Source organism: Labrus bergylta, chromosome 16 (genome assembly GCF_963930695.1).
Source record: "Labrus bergylta chromosome 16, fLabBer1.1, whole genome shotgun sequence".
Classification (NCBI taxonomy): Eukaryota; Metazoa; Chordata; class Actinopteri; order Labriformes; family Labridae; genus Labrus; species Labrus bergylta.
Genome location: NC_089210.1, coordinates 21,441,645 through 21,457,738, shown reverse-complemented (window position 1 = coordinate 21,457,738; position 16,094 = coordinate 21,441,645). Strand labels below are relative to the sequence as shown.

Below are 16,094 nucleotides of genomic sequence, written 5' to 3'. Positions count from 1 at the left end.
GGGAGATGTTGGAGAAGTTTCAGGAGTGCACGTGTGAAAAGGACATAAGCAGCATTTTTTAACCCATCCATTGTTCGTCTACTTGCTGAAGGTCCAACATGACTTAAATCAAAGAAGAGCAACACTGAAAAGTGATTCTCATAAAATCTTTAATGGAGGTGGTATCATGCAAAAAAAAAAGAAAATATAGAAATTGAAATACTCCTTTAGGAATGACTAATTTGGAAAACAAATTGGAGTTGACACAAGGCCTTTAAAGTCAATAGAAATGCACCATCATCATCATCATCATCACACCTGCTTATATGTCAAACCGGTTTCATTGTTCAAACTCGACATACAGTTAACCTTTGAAATGTCACCACTGGAGTGCAGGGGGGGAATTCTCCCGTCCCGTCAAACACCTGCACTCCTTCCTCACACTTCTCGTCCCCGTGTGTGAGAGACATGATCATTTTTCAGTCATTCATTATTATTATTGCTTAACTCCGACGTCACTGATTTCACCTTTAAGAAAACTCACTATTCACTGTTGGTTACGGAGGTGCAATACTAGAAACACAGCTCGTGCCTGGTCTACATCTGAAATGTGATGTAGCATAGTTTGAAGATTGTATGACATCTATATTAAAGCTGTAGAACAATTACTGCCTTTAAGTTTTTGTTGTTTTTTTTTTTTACAAAGTAAGCTGAGCAAAAAAGAAGATTAAAAAAAATAAACAAACACGTGAAATGTTTGACTCCAAGTAAGATGGCCACTATTTTAAAAATACTGACATCTAAACCGTCAAGGTTGCTGGCAACTAAAGCATTTTATTAAATGGTTATTCTTTTCTTTTTCTTTTTTTAAACCTACAAACCCTCTCATACGTTCTGCTTACAAATAGGCGTAGATATTTAGAGAAGATAAAATGTTGAGAGTTTACTAAATGGATAGTGAGGAGCTCGTGCTGTTGGCCTCTTGGGTACAGGGATTACAGTTTATGCATACAGTTAACTAAAGGATAAAAAAAATCAAAGTTAAAAAAAAAAAAAAGGGGGAGAAATACTGTGAGAAAGCGGACATAATCCTCATCAGGCACTCAGATACATTACTCTTTTTCTCACTTTGTAATAAGACTGTACATTTGTGCATTTCATTAACAAGCCAAACAAGGTGCGTCTCAGTCGACCCTATTTGTGACATTATAAAAAATAATAAAAAAAATAAAGCGTGTACACCTCACATGTAAAAAAAAAAAGAAAAGAAAAAAAAAAAGAAGAAGCCTTTCCTCCTATTTGAACAGCGATGAAAAGAAGTTTAAGGCAAGATGCTGAACACAGAAATCCAAAGGTTGACCCGGGATGATCTTTGTTCAGCTCTGGTGTTTGTTGGCATTTACCAGTTCAATCTGCAATCATCAAGTAGAAGAAGACTAGTGTTATTTCCCTCCCCCGATAGTTGTCTCTCTGTCTCAGGCATCTTTTGCTGTAGGTCACGAGATTCCATGAAGTCATCTCCACACCCCCTGAGTCTGCTGGGAGTCCTCGTCTCCTGTACGTCTTTACGCTGGCAGGCTCAGCTTCTTGCCTTTCAGCACTGAGGGAGAGATAACAAGGAAAGAAATTGATCATTTACATCAGTTAGTTTCATAGCTGCAAAATGCCAGTTTCCTTTTACTGAGGGGCTTTGAAGGCAGACTCCGGGGTTTGGGTTTAGAAGTCGCCCCTTATCGTACATTAAAATGAAACACTTTAAGCAACTTTTCAGGGATGCAGTGTACGTTTGATGCTCATGACGCTTACATGATCGCAGTGAAGAAAGAAGACTGCAGTGATTGCTGAAAACGGGTGTTCTGCTGAGTTTAAGCTAACTTTTTCTTCTTGACAACATCACTAAACTAAGTTTTTGCCCTGATTTATATCTCTGTCCTGCACATTTTTGTTTTCTAGCTCTCTAAATAAACCTACAAAACATCAAACATATTAAAAAATGCTCCTTCCTCCTCTGAATATTGATACTACTGACACATGTTTGTGAAAGATGAAGAGAACTACATTTCCCTGTCTTTGAGAGTAACCTCTGCAGACTCTCTCAAAGAGGAAGTTAAGTTAAAATGCAGAAAAGGTTGAACTACTGTATTATGTAAAATGTCAGAACATATAACGACTCAAAAAGATATACGTTCTAGTATCAGCTGTAATTAATGCACAGATGTTTTGCTCTCTACAAACAAAGGACTGAGAGGTTTTCTTCTTCTCTGTTGTTTCATAACAAGCCGTGCTCGTACAGGTGAGTAAGAAGCGAAGGTTTCAGCAGCACCATGACGTTAATGAAGAGTGTATTATTAGAGAAGCAAAGACCTGACTGTCTTGAATTCACACACAAGCCTTTTTTTTTGTTCTAATGTAACTGTACGGAAGAGGATACGATCTAAACCACAGTCCTTCTTTTAGGAGAAAAAAGGATTTTGAAGTTCAGCCGATGCTAATACGACGTTAGCCAGATCAAGTGCGTACTTTAAACTTTACCGTCATCCTCGCACAAAATCTCCTTTGTGTGTCCAGCGAAAAGCATGTTTCCTCCCTGTGCCACTATGGAGCGTCATTATTAGTTAAATATAGAGGGAGGCTTGTACTTCAATGACTGTGACTGTGGATGAAAACCATGTTTCTGTATCTAAGAATGCTGCACACTCTGATTAGCTACAGCTGGACTTTAGAAAGCGGTTTTGCCTGGAAAAAGAATCGTTACGTCAAAGTTTCACTAAGAACCGATCGCCTCAGGCCCAACGGGGATACTAAGAATAATTAAACCAGTCAATGACGCTTTGAAAAGACGTATAGACATGTGAGCGCTGCATTAAGATAACCTTGAGGAGCATGAAAAGGCCCTTTACACGTTTGACTGTGGCTGTCTGAGGAAAAAAATAAACTTTATTGATTCAAAAAAGTGAAAATCTGTCAACCCAAAGTGGTCAAAAAAGTCAGAGCTCAAACGACAACTTTTACAAAAACTACAAAGATGGTGACCACTGATGACCACACAAATAAACCATGTAAAAATGATGGCGTGTTGATGGCATTCAGAAAAAAGTTTGTATTTATTAAATTAATATCTCAGTCTAAGCCACAGGTTTATGTAGTTATTGGGCTTGAAATTTCACATAAAAAAAAACATTGTTTAACTGATATGTAGTGCCAAACGGTTTAAACTGATGAGGCTTTTTTAAATTATTATCAACGTCCTCTTCAACAGTCACAAAGATATGCTCAAATCGTTGCTAATAACTGAACGATTTGAAATAGAAATAACATTTGTCTTCCAGAGAAGACAACCCTTATAAGCGTTTCTTGGCCCAACATACAATAACTCCTGTTTTTTTTTTGTTTTTTTTAAAACTTTGTCTAAGGACGGTCCTCAAACAAGCCCACTCGAGTTTCTTACCTGTCCTGCACAGGACAAGTTTCTTTGTTATTTCTTGCAATATGTACTATCCAAAAATGCTATCAAAGCTACCGACCCAGGGGGCGCCAATAGCCCAGCAGTCATGACTCGTTCGGAGGCAATAGTCCTCAGCGCAGCAGTAGTGGGTTCAAATCCAACCGCGGCCCCCCCACTCTCTACTCCCAACATTTCCTGTCTCTCATCAGCTGTCAAATGTAATCAAGGCAAAAAGACCCACAAATATAATTTAAAAAATAAAAGCTGCCGACACAGCTCGAGCACATAGATGTCCCTTTATGATCATATTTTAACAAAAGTATAAAAAGTAATAAATTCAAAGAATTAATAAACTAATTAAAGTAGATACGTCTGACTGCTGCTTCCTGATAAGTGAGCTCTTTTTTCTGTTTAATTGGGTTCTTGTAATAACGGATGATACCAAAAGGAGACCCACCTTTGGTGACATAAAGGTAGAAGAAGTCACAGTAGAGGACTGTCTGGACCACACCGGCCACAATGGCAATCATGTCAAAGAAGCCCTCAAAGTAGAAACGCCAGATCCAGTTGAAGAGATAGAGGGTCCGGTACATGCCCAGGCAGAACAGGTAGTGGGTGGTGATCGTCTCTGCCTCGCCGGTCTTGCTGATCATGAAAAGCTGAGGGAGGATCGCAACCGACTCCAGGTAGATAGAGAACGTCCACAGGATCTGATGACGGATTAGAAATGATTGGCAGTGATTTAAAAGATGAAGTTACTTTTGTTCATTCTAAAGTAATATACATGATATTTACACTGTATGGCGTTCAGCTCTTTATCAATGACTTATTTCTCAGGTTTGCAACAACACAGGAGGCTGAACTCACCTCCAGGAAAGAAAAGTCGTGGTTGATCAGAACAGCAAGACCCCCGACAGGAACCACCAGGAACTCCACCCTGAAGCTGTCATGGTTGCCGTCATAGGTGGCCCTGAACTTGACATAGATCAGGTAGACTGTGGCGTACGCACAGCCGATGTAGATCACCTGGGGAAGAGAACGGAAACACTCTGTACTGAAGGGCTGAAGGGACTGTGGAGGAATGCAGGACCTGTACCAGGAGGCTAATGGTCTGAACTGGGACAGGACGGATGTCTTACCTTCATGCATGTGTTATAGAGGGAGATGAAGGAGCTCAGCAGATCCAAGTAGCGTGTGGTGAACACTATGGCAAACAGGATCTGGCTCTTTCCAGAGATACCTTGGACAGAAATAACAAATTCACCCATTTAGTTTGGTATGCCAAAGTCTCCAGCTAGTTCACAGAAGTGTTGTAGAGTAGTGCTGACAAATCATGAATTTGATTTTCCTTATTGAACAGTGACCTCTACTGGTGACTGGGTGACTTTTTTATTTAAAAAAAAAAAACACCTCATAGGCCAACACATAAAACTTTATTCCTTTTCTTTTTTTTTTAATAATAGATAAAAATATTAACATTTTAAAACGTTACATAAAGTGCGAGCATATTTCTCTTATCTTAGCAATGCCTAAACTTTACACTCTTAAGTTCTGAATGTGTCTGAGATGCTCTCATGTTGGTTCAAATTCAATTAGGTGGAACAAACATGGTTTTTGTGCCCTCAGTCCTAAAACATTTGCAGGTGAAGTTAATTGGAAACTTTTAACTGCCAATAGGAGGGAGTCGATTACATATATTAACGCTTGGGATCCTCTCCAAAATACACCCCTGATTGTTTATCCCCTTATTTATGCTCAGGTGGGCTTCAGGCCCCCATAGTTCATCATAGGATAAGCAGGACCCTTGGCTGCAACAATAATGGCTTCCACCTCTCTGCTGTTCTATCTCTTCCCTTCCTGTAATGTGAAAGATGTGTAAAGTACACTCTGCCCTCTTCTCTGATGATTCATATGTGAACGCATACACACCTTCAGTTAATTAATATTGTCATTATATTTCTCTGTAGTGTATTTCATTAGTGTTATTTCTGCGGATTGTGTGTCTATTGGGTGTCCTAGAAATAAAATCTCTCCCGTGTTGCACTTTGCGCGATTGTCCTTTATATCCCATTAGAGCAGTGATTTCCAAAGTGGGGCGCAGGACCCCTGGGAGGGCCTGGAGTTATGACAGGGGGGGCGGAGAGGCTTAACAAAAACAATACACATCGTTTTTCACTGCAAGCAAAACATGGCACATTTTGTGAAAGGGCTTCCAGGTGAATGTAAGGCTGAAAATGAATCTACACCAGAGAGTTTACAAATGTGTTTCCTGTTATGGTATCACTGTTATCACGTTCTCTTTAAAATGGGTTTGTTGTTAGTTTTTTGTTGTTGTCACACTGAAGTTGATATTCTGTCATTTGCAGCCAAAGTTTGAGATGCATTCTAAATATAAAGGCATTTCTGACTGACAGCTGACAGAGTGTTTAGTGTATGCAGATATGTCGATGTGGAAGGTGAAAGGTGGGGTGGGGGGGTTATGATATTTTCATCTGTCAAAGGGGGGCCCAGCAGAAAGTGTTTGATTTAAAGGGGTTGGATTAATCGTTTCCAGGACCTTTCCAATGTTAATCCTAACATGCAGAACCAAAGAGAAGTAAATAACAAAAACTCGAGCATGTAGACATAAGTAACACAAACAAGAGAGCCATTTCTCCTCACAACAAAGTGTGATCCTGCACTGTGCATCCACAAATCACTGTTTCACTGTTTACTATATACACATCAGATTCGTGGGAGCGTCAGAAAACAAACGTGGCAGGAAATTGCACATCTACTGTTTAGTCATGTATGCATTATGAAGTTTTTTTGGATCAGATTAGCAGCTTCCGTAGCGCCCTCTAGACCGCCACGTCACATGTCAGACCAGAGAAGTCGAGCACCGACCCACAAATGAACCGAGTGAAACCAAACAAATCGGTGCAACTGGAAATAAAACTCCACAAACAAATGAGCTGCATCTTTTTAATCAGTCATGCAATTAAATAGGCAACCAACACACTAAGTCAACCATCCAACAGCGTTTGGTTTAGTTAACTATGTGCTGAAATCATTTAAACATGTGCGTATATGTGAGCATCATTATTTCACATTTCGTTATTAAACTTACTATATATTTCTAGTTAGCAGATGACTTCGACTCGATATGATTGCAGCTTCTGGATCCTATCGGTAGTAAGCACATTCAATGCTAACACTGTTAGCCATTGGCTCAAATGAATGAGTGTGGACCGTAAGCGTGTAGCCTGCTATGCTAACGTTAGCTAGCCACAGGAGACACCGATAAAAAGCGACAACTTTAGAGGTCAACAATGACTAAGTTCTCCGGTAACGTCAACAAAATAGCAGTGTAGCTTCTGTTATACTAAAATATACCAGTGGCTCACCTGCACATGACCTGCTCTTCCATATTTTGAGCAGCAGGATGATGATAGCAGCCAGATGAGAGAGGTCTCCTGTCAGTCTGAACACGTTCATTGTTGCAGGATTCACAGACGCAGAGACGAAGATCACGCAGGTGTCACCTTTTCCCCTTTGAAGTTTCTCACGTAATGCTTTCTTGTGTCAATGCTTTCTCCTCCTGGACTTAGTCGCTAACCGGGCTGCGGGATTCACACGGTTGAAAATATGGCGAGAGTGCAGGTCGACGTGGAAGGGGGCGTGAGAAAACACAAAGCGGGGTTCTGATTGGACCAGAAACCTGACCGTCAGCACCAAATGAACCCGCCCACAGAGCCCTGCATGGTGGAGGTAGGACATTACTCTGGGTGGGGACCACTACCTAGAAGAAAATTACAAAGCTGTTTGTTTCTGTATTTAAATAAAAGGTAGATATCATGACTCCAACGTCCAGCTGAGATTTAGTTAAAGGTATTGACAGAACAGTGCACGTGCATTAACCCTTTAACATCTAAACCTCAAACAGGATTTCTTAAATTTGTAATAACTGGCTGTGCTTTTTTTTTTTTACATTATGGATATTATGAGTTTGTAATAAGAGATTAAAAACTTAAAGTGATAGCTTTAACATATCATTTTGGATGCATTAACATATTAAATGCTTTTAAATGTGGAAGCTGTACAAGACAGTAGGGCTGCTCCATAATGGCGAAAAATCAAAATCAGGTTTTTTTTCATTGATATTGTGATCACGATTCTTAAACATGATTACTCAGTGATTTTTGCAACATCAGGATCCCATGCAATGATCGAACCTAAAAACACTTAAAACATTCTGAACACTTTTTGATTATCTTGTTTTCATGATCGTGGGAAGCCAACATTGTAATTGAAATGAAAACTCGATAAATTACCCAGCCCTAAAAGACAAGTCAAGTACAGAAACTATATTCAGTGCTGTATTTATTGTTAATGCACATAGACATGCACTGACTAAACATGCTTACTAACCTTACTTTGTGTCTACCTGTTTACATCCTGTTTTATATATTAATTACTGATATGTTTCTGTCCACATCACTGCATACATAAACTTCTTTTAAAAGCTGCTTCAGAGCTGATTGAATAAGTACATCTGCGACATTGCACAACTTTTTCATATCAAAGTTTATACATTCAAACTTTTACTGTAAAATCTTTCTACAAAGTATTACATTTGATTTGATGTCATACTTAATATGCTATTACTATATTTCAGCTGCTGTACTGGTTCATGTCTGAGACTCAGATTATATTTTACTTCTGTGACTCATTCTCAGAGAGTTTCTGCGAGCATCAGCATCATTTGTCTCAGTATTTATCTAAAAAAATAGTGAGAGGAAGCTTAGCAGGCAAGGGTGGAGCTCACTTTAGACACAGATTCACGAATCCTATGTTAGGTGGTTGTAGTGGAATGATACCAAAACTGTACACTTTAAAACAGTAAATTGTTATTTTGAGAAAGTTGAACATCCTTTAAGACAGTCATTTTTTACAAGCAAAATACTGAACATGATGCATGAAAAATGAGCCACTGTTTTCCTTAGAGTAATGGTGGCTCAGTTTTGCCAAATAGCCAAATTAAAAATTCCCTCTTTTTTTTGTATTTTCTTTTTACACTTAGTCGTGGTTTTTAAGCAGAAACAGGAACTTAAGTCTTGAGGAAGTGCAATATACCCACTTCCCATGTTGCAAACCTATAACACAGCCTCATGCACTGAAAAAATATCATTTACAAGCGTTCAAGCTACAAACATGGTCCGCCTGTTCTGGTGTTCTGTCCTTCTATTCAGCCTTCCAGTAACAGGTAAGATGTCTTTGCTGGGTCTTATGTACTTCAGGTAACAATCCACTTACGTATAAAATCACAGCTTCCATTCAAAAAACAACTCAGGGGACTCTCTGAAGTATTGTGGACTAGGAGATAGGACCTGTGTGATCTGTTGTCTGTATCCTTCTTTTTGTTCTAGAGAGCATGGAGAAGGATGAACGCTGCTCATCGAAGCCAATCAATGAGGTCTGGCGAAACACAGGACAAAGCGTTGTTCTCCGGTGTAACATAAAACAACACTGTTTCATCAGAGGCCAGAGCTACGAGTGGTTCTATTTCAGAGAACACTCACATGGTCGTCTAATCCCGCAGAGCTTTCCTCTGAAGTACAGCCTGGAAGGAGCGTCTTTACACATCAAGTCCCTTCATACTAATGACAGCGGGATCTACCACTGTGCTGCAGGGATGCAGGGCAAACCGTATGTGGCACTGGGTACAACCCTGGTGGTGAGAGGTACGTGTGTTTTTAAGAGAAAACTGGTTTGTTTTTGAGGATTGAGATGAGCGTTTGTCTTTTGTTTTTTTAGAAAAATATAAAGTGATGGTTAAGAATATTCCCCTGTGGCTATCATTTGTCCTCCTGGCCTTCTACAGCTTGGCACTAGTGACACTTATAATCAAGAAGGTAAATAACTCATTATTTTCAATTCTATGCATTTTAATGATCCATCAGAATTCACACAAACAAGACTGAAAAATAAAATGTTATGATGTGAAATCGGCCTGTTCCTCTTCGTTCTAGTACGGCTGCAGAATGGGCGTCAGCAGAAGGATTACCAAAACTCAGAAGGTTGTGGATACGTGTCCTATTTAGTGTTTTAATGTGTTTTATAAGTTCTGGAAGAGTTTTAAGGCTGTATGTAACATATATTATTTTATCTCTCTCTCTCTCTATATATATATATATATATATATATATATATATTATTATAATTCTGACTTAAATCTTGTGACAGTAGAATAACTTTATTATTACTTTCTCAGAATTCTGCATTTATTATAGAGAATAAATAAAAATGAACATTTCTAATTTCCTGATCTTCAAATCTAAACTCTCAGATAAAAGTCGGAAGTTCAATCTAATTCTGGAAATAAACTCAGAACTCTGACGTGAAACTGAGACTGTAAATACATTTCCAACACGTGGCCTTAATCCTCTTCCAATTATGTGTTTATTAAATGGGAAAAAGCCAAAATGTGTCAAAAAAAACATAACAAGGAACAGGAACCTGCACAGGAAGAGGCTCTTACAACACTACATGGAAGTACAGGAAATCTCAACATGCCTTTGTTTTGTAATTAATTTCTTCTGAACTTTCCAAACAGAACAACTCAACTAAAAAAAGACAATTCCGTGACGTACTGCAAGAAATAAACAGCAGGAACAACTTGAAGAGGAACAAACGAGCCGTGAGTAGTGACAGTTGTTAACGTTGGCGAGGTGAAGGTCGTTGCAGCATGTCGCCGCTTGATTTAGTCAACACACAGATTGAGTAAAGATGGAACTTCTGCACAGCTTGTGTTGCATTATGAATGGAAAATCTGCTATTTTACCATCTCTGACATGACATCTTGTTTTTGGTTTCTGTTTGGCAGGCGGATCACAACGGCTCAGCTGATGACATCTATCAAAATGTCTGAGTTGTCATTTACTGATGTTAAAAAATAGATTTGGACCGCCGTCATCTGACTGAAGTTACACAAAAGTCATGAACCAAAAGGAGGAAATGACATCATCAACCAAGGCCACAGGGAGTTATGTCTTCATGAAGCCAGACACAACAACCACAGACTGAAGGTCCTGACTCACTGAACCTTTTCTCTCAAGTTTAAGTAGTGATAGAGGGACAGTAGTCTCTAATGGGATTTGTAGTTTTAACTATGTCCTGTTGATTATTTTGAACATGAGAGCAACTTTACAAATGTCCTTCTTTTTAATACCAGGCCATATTTCAAAGAGAAAGCCACTTGATGGACAAATAAAGTGTACACATGTTCTATAGAAAACAGTCACACACTGATCATGTTTCAACAAATGAAAGTGGTAAGACAATGTATAAAAGTGCATTTAAAACTGTTAGCAGACACACAAATCCTCATTTGATAAAAGATCATGACATTATATCAAGATCATCTAATTTATCGATCAATACCAAGCGGTCAGCCTGGGTTTGAATCCCACCTGTGGCTCCTTTCCTGCATGTCATTCCCCACTCTCTCTCTCTCGTTCTGACTCTTTCCACTGTCTTATCTCCAAAAAAAAAAAAAGACCTTTAAAAAAAAAAAAAGAAACAAACCAGTAAACATGTAAAAAAAAAAAAGAATCCTGGGCATGGATGTGAACAAATTAATTTTTAATCAAAAACTTTGGTAACCAATGTGAAACTTAAAGGCACAGTACAAATGTTTTCACATTTAATACAGTACAACTACTTACATTGGACAATGTTTCATTTACAGAGATAAGGTAGTTTTGTTTTGTTGGAGTGTCTTTTCTCACCTATTTACAAAATATGTAGAGTAAGGCTTTTTCAAACTCTGATTTGTTTGTGAGGCATCCTGATGTTCAATTCTGTTAAAAAATGATTTCTATGTTTATTTGCTAAAAGGCACACAAGAATAATCTGTAAACTTGTCTTTTTTTTAAATCAAAGTCAAAGAGAATGTTGTTTTTGTTATGCCGGCTCTCAAACATCCTCAGCTGAGTATTTGTTCTCTTCTCCTTTGTTACGCTCCAATAAGAGAAATCCTCTCTGAGCTTGAATGTTGAAAACAATGTTTCACTGAACATTTCAGCTCAAAGTCAGTACATATGTTATTGCAGTTCATAGCACTATGTTGAATTCCTGCACTGCTGAGCATGTATGGAGTTAAAGCTACACTTTGTTATTTGTATCACATGTATTGCAAAGATGACTGCAGCCACTTCTTAAAGGTGCCTGATGTCACTTGTTTGTAGCCGTCTTGTTTTCTTTTTTGTATGATAAAGGCAACAATAATATCAGAAAACATTTTGACATGAAAGTGAAAATAAATCAAGTCAAATAAGTCTCAGACGCTTTTGAAGTTCTTGTCCTCTGTGAAGTAAAATGAAGGTGGTCCTATTTTTTGTCTTACAGTGTTAATTTAGGTGAACACTCATATTAGCCTCCTTCACTTATGGAAACAAAACCGAATATGTGCAACCTTCACAGAAGCCTTACAGGCAGCTTTCTCTGAAAGTTGCAGCTTTTAATGACGTCTGCATTAACCATGAGAGCCGCGGCTGTGAATCACTTCTGAATCAGCAGGCTGAAATGTGTGGATGAGTGTAAACAGTGTCAATAAAGTGCTTTAGCTTTCCTTCACGACTCACCACACAGATGGATTTACTAGAACCACATCATCTACACTCAGACAACATCACACATTTAAGAATGAACGTTGTGTGTTTGTATTTAAAAAATACAATTACTTTCAACCATGATCAACCCTGGAATGTGTAAGATGTAGATACAAAAAAATGTAATATTAGTTAAATATATACTGTGTGCTGTGTTGGTTCAAGAGCTGTTACACTCTGCTGCTCAAACTTACACTTCATTAAAAGGCTTTATATCTTTCTGATTGGATGTCACTGTCATCAGAAATGAGAGATGACCACATTTTATTTAAAGGAGGACTGATCACTTCTGTTTGGGCATTCTGCTAATACATTTATGTCAACTTCTAATTCATCTTTTTGAGGGTTAGGGTTATACGTGTGTTCAATGTTCAATCTTTCAAGTCCCTCTCCTGTGAACTACAAATGTTTTTAGGACCCTGATGATCTAATCCTTTTATTGCAGAGAATTAACGGTCTACGATATGTTGCTGCTTATTAGTTGTAGAGGTTATTGCAAACTAAGCCTCAGGAAATTGGATTTTGTCAGGGGAAGAGGATTTTAAGGCTTTGTTTGGTCTGCATAGCCTGTAGGAGGAGACAGTTAATTTACAATTCTTTATATGCAGTTAAATCATAAACTGCATCTATCTAAATCTGGAATTTCTTAAATATACATTCATTTACACATCATTATAAACCTTATATCTCTCCCAAATCCCTGCTAAAGAAATATCCCCAGGCTTCCTTTGATTGTCAAGTACAAAAGTTAGTTGTCAATGTACTTTGTTTCAACTGTGTGACTGTTGCGGATGGAGAACGGCCTCCAGGCCACGGCCTGCAGAGCAGCGATGCACATTGGCACCAGACACACCAAGTAAAACATGACATAGTGGAGGCTCTCCAGGTCGCTGTAAAAAGGAGTCATTTTGTCATTGAAATGAAGAGAATGCATTTTCAAAGTCCATCATATCCGTGGTTATTTGGGGGTCACTGACTGTAAGCACCGATGATGTCATCGTTCATATTTTAAACTGTAACAACACATTTAAGCTTGGACTGTGTTCATGTGTATTATTCAAACATTAAGATGAAACATGAAAAACATTTAAAAACATTTTCAACTGAAAACTGTGAAAGAATTCAACCAAAAACTTTTGTTTTAATGTTCAGTTTTTGTTAAATGTCAGGTGTGTGCATTTAAGTTTCCAATAATATGCTGTAGATTATGTATCATACAATACATCTATTGAAAGAAAAGCCAGTGTTAGAAGGCAATCTCTTCATCCTTGACATCTATTCATGCAGATTACTGGATGGGGAACTTCACTTTTAAAATATTTGTGTAATTTGGGTGATAAAAACAGGAGCCAATCGTGGCACAGGACTGAATAAACAGTCCATCTACGCGATCTTAATTTCAGTTTTAAGTTTGATTATTTTGGTTAATCTTAACTGTTGAATCAAGAAGAAAAAAACATTCTGTACCTTTGATTTGAATCAGCTCCTGCGCTCTTCAGCTGTTCGTATCCAAACTGGTTGAGGATATAAAGCACGATCATGGGAGCCAGAGACTGAGCGGGTTTTGTGAACAGAGCATTCGTCCCAAACACCATGGAGGAGAGCGGGGAACTGTTAAAAATCACAACAAAAATAAAAAATAAATATGTCATCACACATGCAATACATGTATCTGATGACTTCATTAGAACATCTGAATGTTTGGTTATTTGGCCTGTTACAAAATATGCTATTGCTGAATTTCAATTTTTATGAAAACAAAAAACACAATGCTGCAGTGACATATTGGCACACCACATGTAGAGCACTTATTTGCATGAGAGGAATAGCTGCATTAGTAGAAGTGGGATAATAACATTTTTTCTTTTTACCTGCGTTTGTACTTCTGCAGATCTGTGTCGATGATGTCAGCCAAAGGCAAGCCAAAAAGACTGAAGGCTGCTTGAATGATGACCCTGCATAGACGATATGAGAGAGAGTGAAGATATTATTCAATCGAAGAGGAGCGATTTGTTCATGTTATCACCTTTTTTTTTAATGATATAATATTCTTACATGTTAGCAGTCAGGAAAAATGCCAGAATATAGTAATGCTGAGGACCGAGTGCGAGCATGATGGCCGCCATCACAGCCTCGGTGTAGAAGGTTAAAAGGATGATCCTGTAGTAGCCAAGACCGTGGAGCAGACTCTGACAGCTCAATACCAACAGCTGGGATAGAGACAAGGGAGCAGAACAAAGACATAAATACATTATGCATCATTTGACCTTTTATTTAGTAAAACACTGAGAGAAAATACCTGTGGACAGATGAATCCTGCTCCGTACATGATGCTCTTGGCCAGTGATGGAAGCACATTTGGAGGAATCAGGTGCTCAGTAAGAATTATGGTAAAATTATTAAAGAAGGCCAACATGAAGACCTGGCAGAAGTTCATTACGACAAAAGTCAGGAAGTCCCTGTTGGTCAGGATTTGCAAGACCAGAGTTCTTAAATTGGAGAAGGAAGGTTCAGATTGAGGGGAAGGCCGGTCCTCATACTGCTGTGCTTCTGGTTCAGATCCTTTGTTGTCAAAGCGGCTCTCACTGTGGAAGCCAGTATAGAGCATGCAGGCACAGCTCAGTATGGCGATCAGCACCGTGTAGGCTTGGAAGGCTCCGAAGTCCTCCATGTTTTTAGACACCACGCCGCAGAAGAGGATGCTGGAGGAGCCGACGAGAGAAGCCACCTGAGAAAGAAAAGGATGGGGGTATTAAAGGGATGTGTAGTTACTCTGTTAGCTCATGAGCATGCACAAGGAAGATGAGGACAGTGGTCAGGTTACAAAGTTCTCACCTGGCTGTACTTCACAAGTCTGAGTCTGCTCTGATGGTGGCTGGAAATCTCTGCAAATAGTGCACATTGTGCCAGCAGCACGAAAGTCAATAAGCTATCAAAAGCACACAGTGTCACTGTCAGGTGTAGGCCACTCAACCAGTCACCGGGGGCGTAGGTCCGCCACGGGAACCAGGCCAGGAGGAAAGTGAGCGAGTAGAGGGGAGCACCATACAGGATGGAGAGACGACGCTGAGAGCAGCAGGGCACACGGGAGTTATCTTGAAGGTATCCAAAGAGTGGGTCATTGACTGCATTCCACACCATGTAAACCACCTGAAGAGATATCAATGCTTAGCAAACAATAATTATCAAGGTATGTTTTAAACCATAAATAGACTGAAACGACTGTAAGAGGCATTGTCTGTGAGTGATGTTGTAAAGACACCAAACATTTTCTCGGTTGGTTTTCTCAAATGCTTGTATTTGATACTTTTCTTCAAGTTTGTAGAACAACTGTCTTTAGATTTTGCAGAAGACAACACCCTGAACAACCTGAGAAACTTCCACATGAAGAAATGGTGTAATTGAAGCAAAGTCATCCTTAAAATGTCACTTCAATCATGACTGCATTAGTGTTTTCAAAGAAAGCAGAGAAGAGCAAGAAAAGAAGTAGACTTACTTGTGATTTGTGGAAGGCTGCCTCTGATACATTATACTTATTAATAAACAGTTTGACATAGTAGAAGCTGAATATATTGTTAATCATGCAAGATCCCAGTGTGGTCATTGCGAAAGCCAGAGCTGCAGGATTGACCCCGAAGTTCCTCAGGCGTCGGACTACATCCATTCTTCCAGAGCGCACACCTGCAGCAGGTTTATCCTCCGTGGTCATGGCTGCTCAGGTAATTTCACGACCTACTCAGCAGTTGTTTACCATTCCTCAAAATTACAGCTAGCTTCAATATTTCAGAGCAAAAAGCGAAGACTACCGAGAACGTTCAAGCTTCCTCATCTTCATGACGGCCACATTACGACGTAACTCCCGGAAGAAAACTTCTTATCTGTTCAAAATGTTTTTTTTAACAAACAAGTAAAACTCAATTGGAATCCTGTTCAACTCGAATTTTGCCTCTACCGGGTTGGGTGGGGCTAAAACACAACCACCACCTGATTGGCCTGAATTTGCTGCTTCGTGATTCGAC

At 39.1% G+C, this 16,094-nt stretch overlaps 3 protein-coding genes across 3 annotated transcripts; 1 reads left to right on the top strand and 2 right to left on the bottom strand.

Annotated features, from left to right (window-relative positions):
- Positions 1 to 132: 132 nt before the first annotated feature.
- Positions 133 to 7,070, bottom strand: LOC109985896 (ER lumen protein-retaining receptor 2). Its single transcript, XM_020636320.3, has 5 exons — positions 6,811 to 7,070; positions 4,564 to 4,664; positions 4,292 to 4,450; positions 3,882 to 4,134; positions 133 to 1,579 (listed from the first exon to the last, which is right to left on the bottom strand). Exons 1-5 carry the CDS (start codon positions 6,899 to 6,901, stop codon positions 1,545 to 1,547), a joined length of 639 nt encoding a protein of 212 aa, XP_020491976.1. The 5' UTR covers positions 6,902 to 7,070; the 3' UTR covers positions 133 to 1,544.
- A 1,465-nt stretch (positions 7,071 to 8,535) lies between these two features.
- Positions 8,536 to 11,742, top strand: LOC109985879 (uncharacterized). The gene is made up of 6 exons (XM_020636306.3): positions 8,536 to 8,669; positions 8,833 to 9,147; positions 9,221 to 9,318; positions 9,436 to 9,483; positions 10,020 to 10,103; positions 10,290 to 11,742. Exons 1-6 carry the CDS (start codon positions 8,549 to 8,551, stop codon positions 10,332 to 10,334), a joined length of 711 nt encoding a protein of 236 aa, XP_020491962.2. The 5' UTR covers positions 8,536 to 8,548; the 3' UTR covers positions 10,335 to 11,742.
- Positions 11,031 to 16,035, bottom strand: mfsd13al (major facilitator superfamily domain containing 13a-like). The gene is made up of 7 exons (XM_020636230.3): positions 15,572 to 16,035; positions 14,911 to 15,225; positions 14,375 to 14,803; positions 14,131 to 14,285; positions 13,947 to 14,030; positions 13,543 to 13,686; positions 11,031 to 12,965 (listed from the first exon to the last, which is right to left on the bottom strand). The coding sequence occupies exons 1-7, from the start codon at positions 15,782 to 15,784 to the stop codon at positions 12,824 to 12,826; spliced, it is 1,482 nt and encodes a 493-aa protein (XP_020491886.1). The 5' UTR covers positions 15,785 to 16,035; the 3' UTR covers positions 11,031 to 12,823.
- Positions 16,036 to 16,094: the final 59 nt, after the last annotated feature.

Coding starts and splice junctions, on each gene's coding strand:
- LOC109985896 (XM_020636320.3), bottom strand. CDS start 6,901: ATGAACGTGTTCAGACTGACAGGAGACCTCTCTCATCTGGCTGCTATC. Junction 4,451..4,563: donor TCTATAACACATGCATGAAG/GTAAGACATCCG, acceptor TCTCTTCCCCAG/GTGATCTACATCGGCTGTGC. Junction 1,580..3,881: donor CTACCTTTATGTCACCAAAG/GTGGGTCTCCTT, acceptor TCTCTCCCTCAG/TGCTGAAAGGCAAGAAGCTG.
- LOC109985879 (XM_020636306.3), top strand. CDS start 8,549: ATGTTGCAAACCTATAACACAGCCTCATGCACTGAAAAAATATCATTT. Junction 8,670..8,832: donor ATTCAGCCTTCCAGTAACAG/GTAAGATGTCTT, acceptor TTTTTGTTCTAG/AGAGCATGGAGAAGGATGAA. Junction 9,148..9,220: donor TACAACCCTGGTGGTGAGAG/GTACGTGTGTTT, acceptor TTGTTTTTTTAG/AAAAATATAAAGTGATGGTT.
- mfsd13al (XM_020636230.3), bottom strand. CDS start 15,784: ATGACCACGGAGGATAAACCTGCTGCAGGTGTGCGCTCTGGAAGAATG. Junction 15,226..15,571: donor CAGCCTTCCACAAATCACAA/GTAAGTCTACTT, acceptor ATATCTCTTCAG/GTGGTTTACATGGTGTGGAA. Junction 14,804..14,910: donor GACTTGTGAAGTACAGCCAG/GTGAGAACTTTG, acceptor TTTCTTTCTCAG/GTGGCTTCTCTCGTCGGCTC.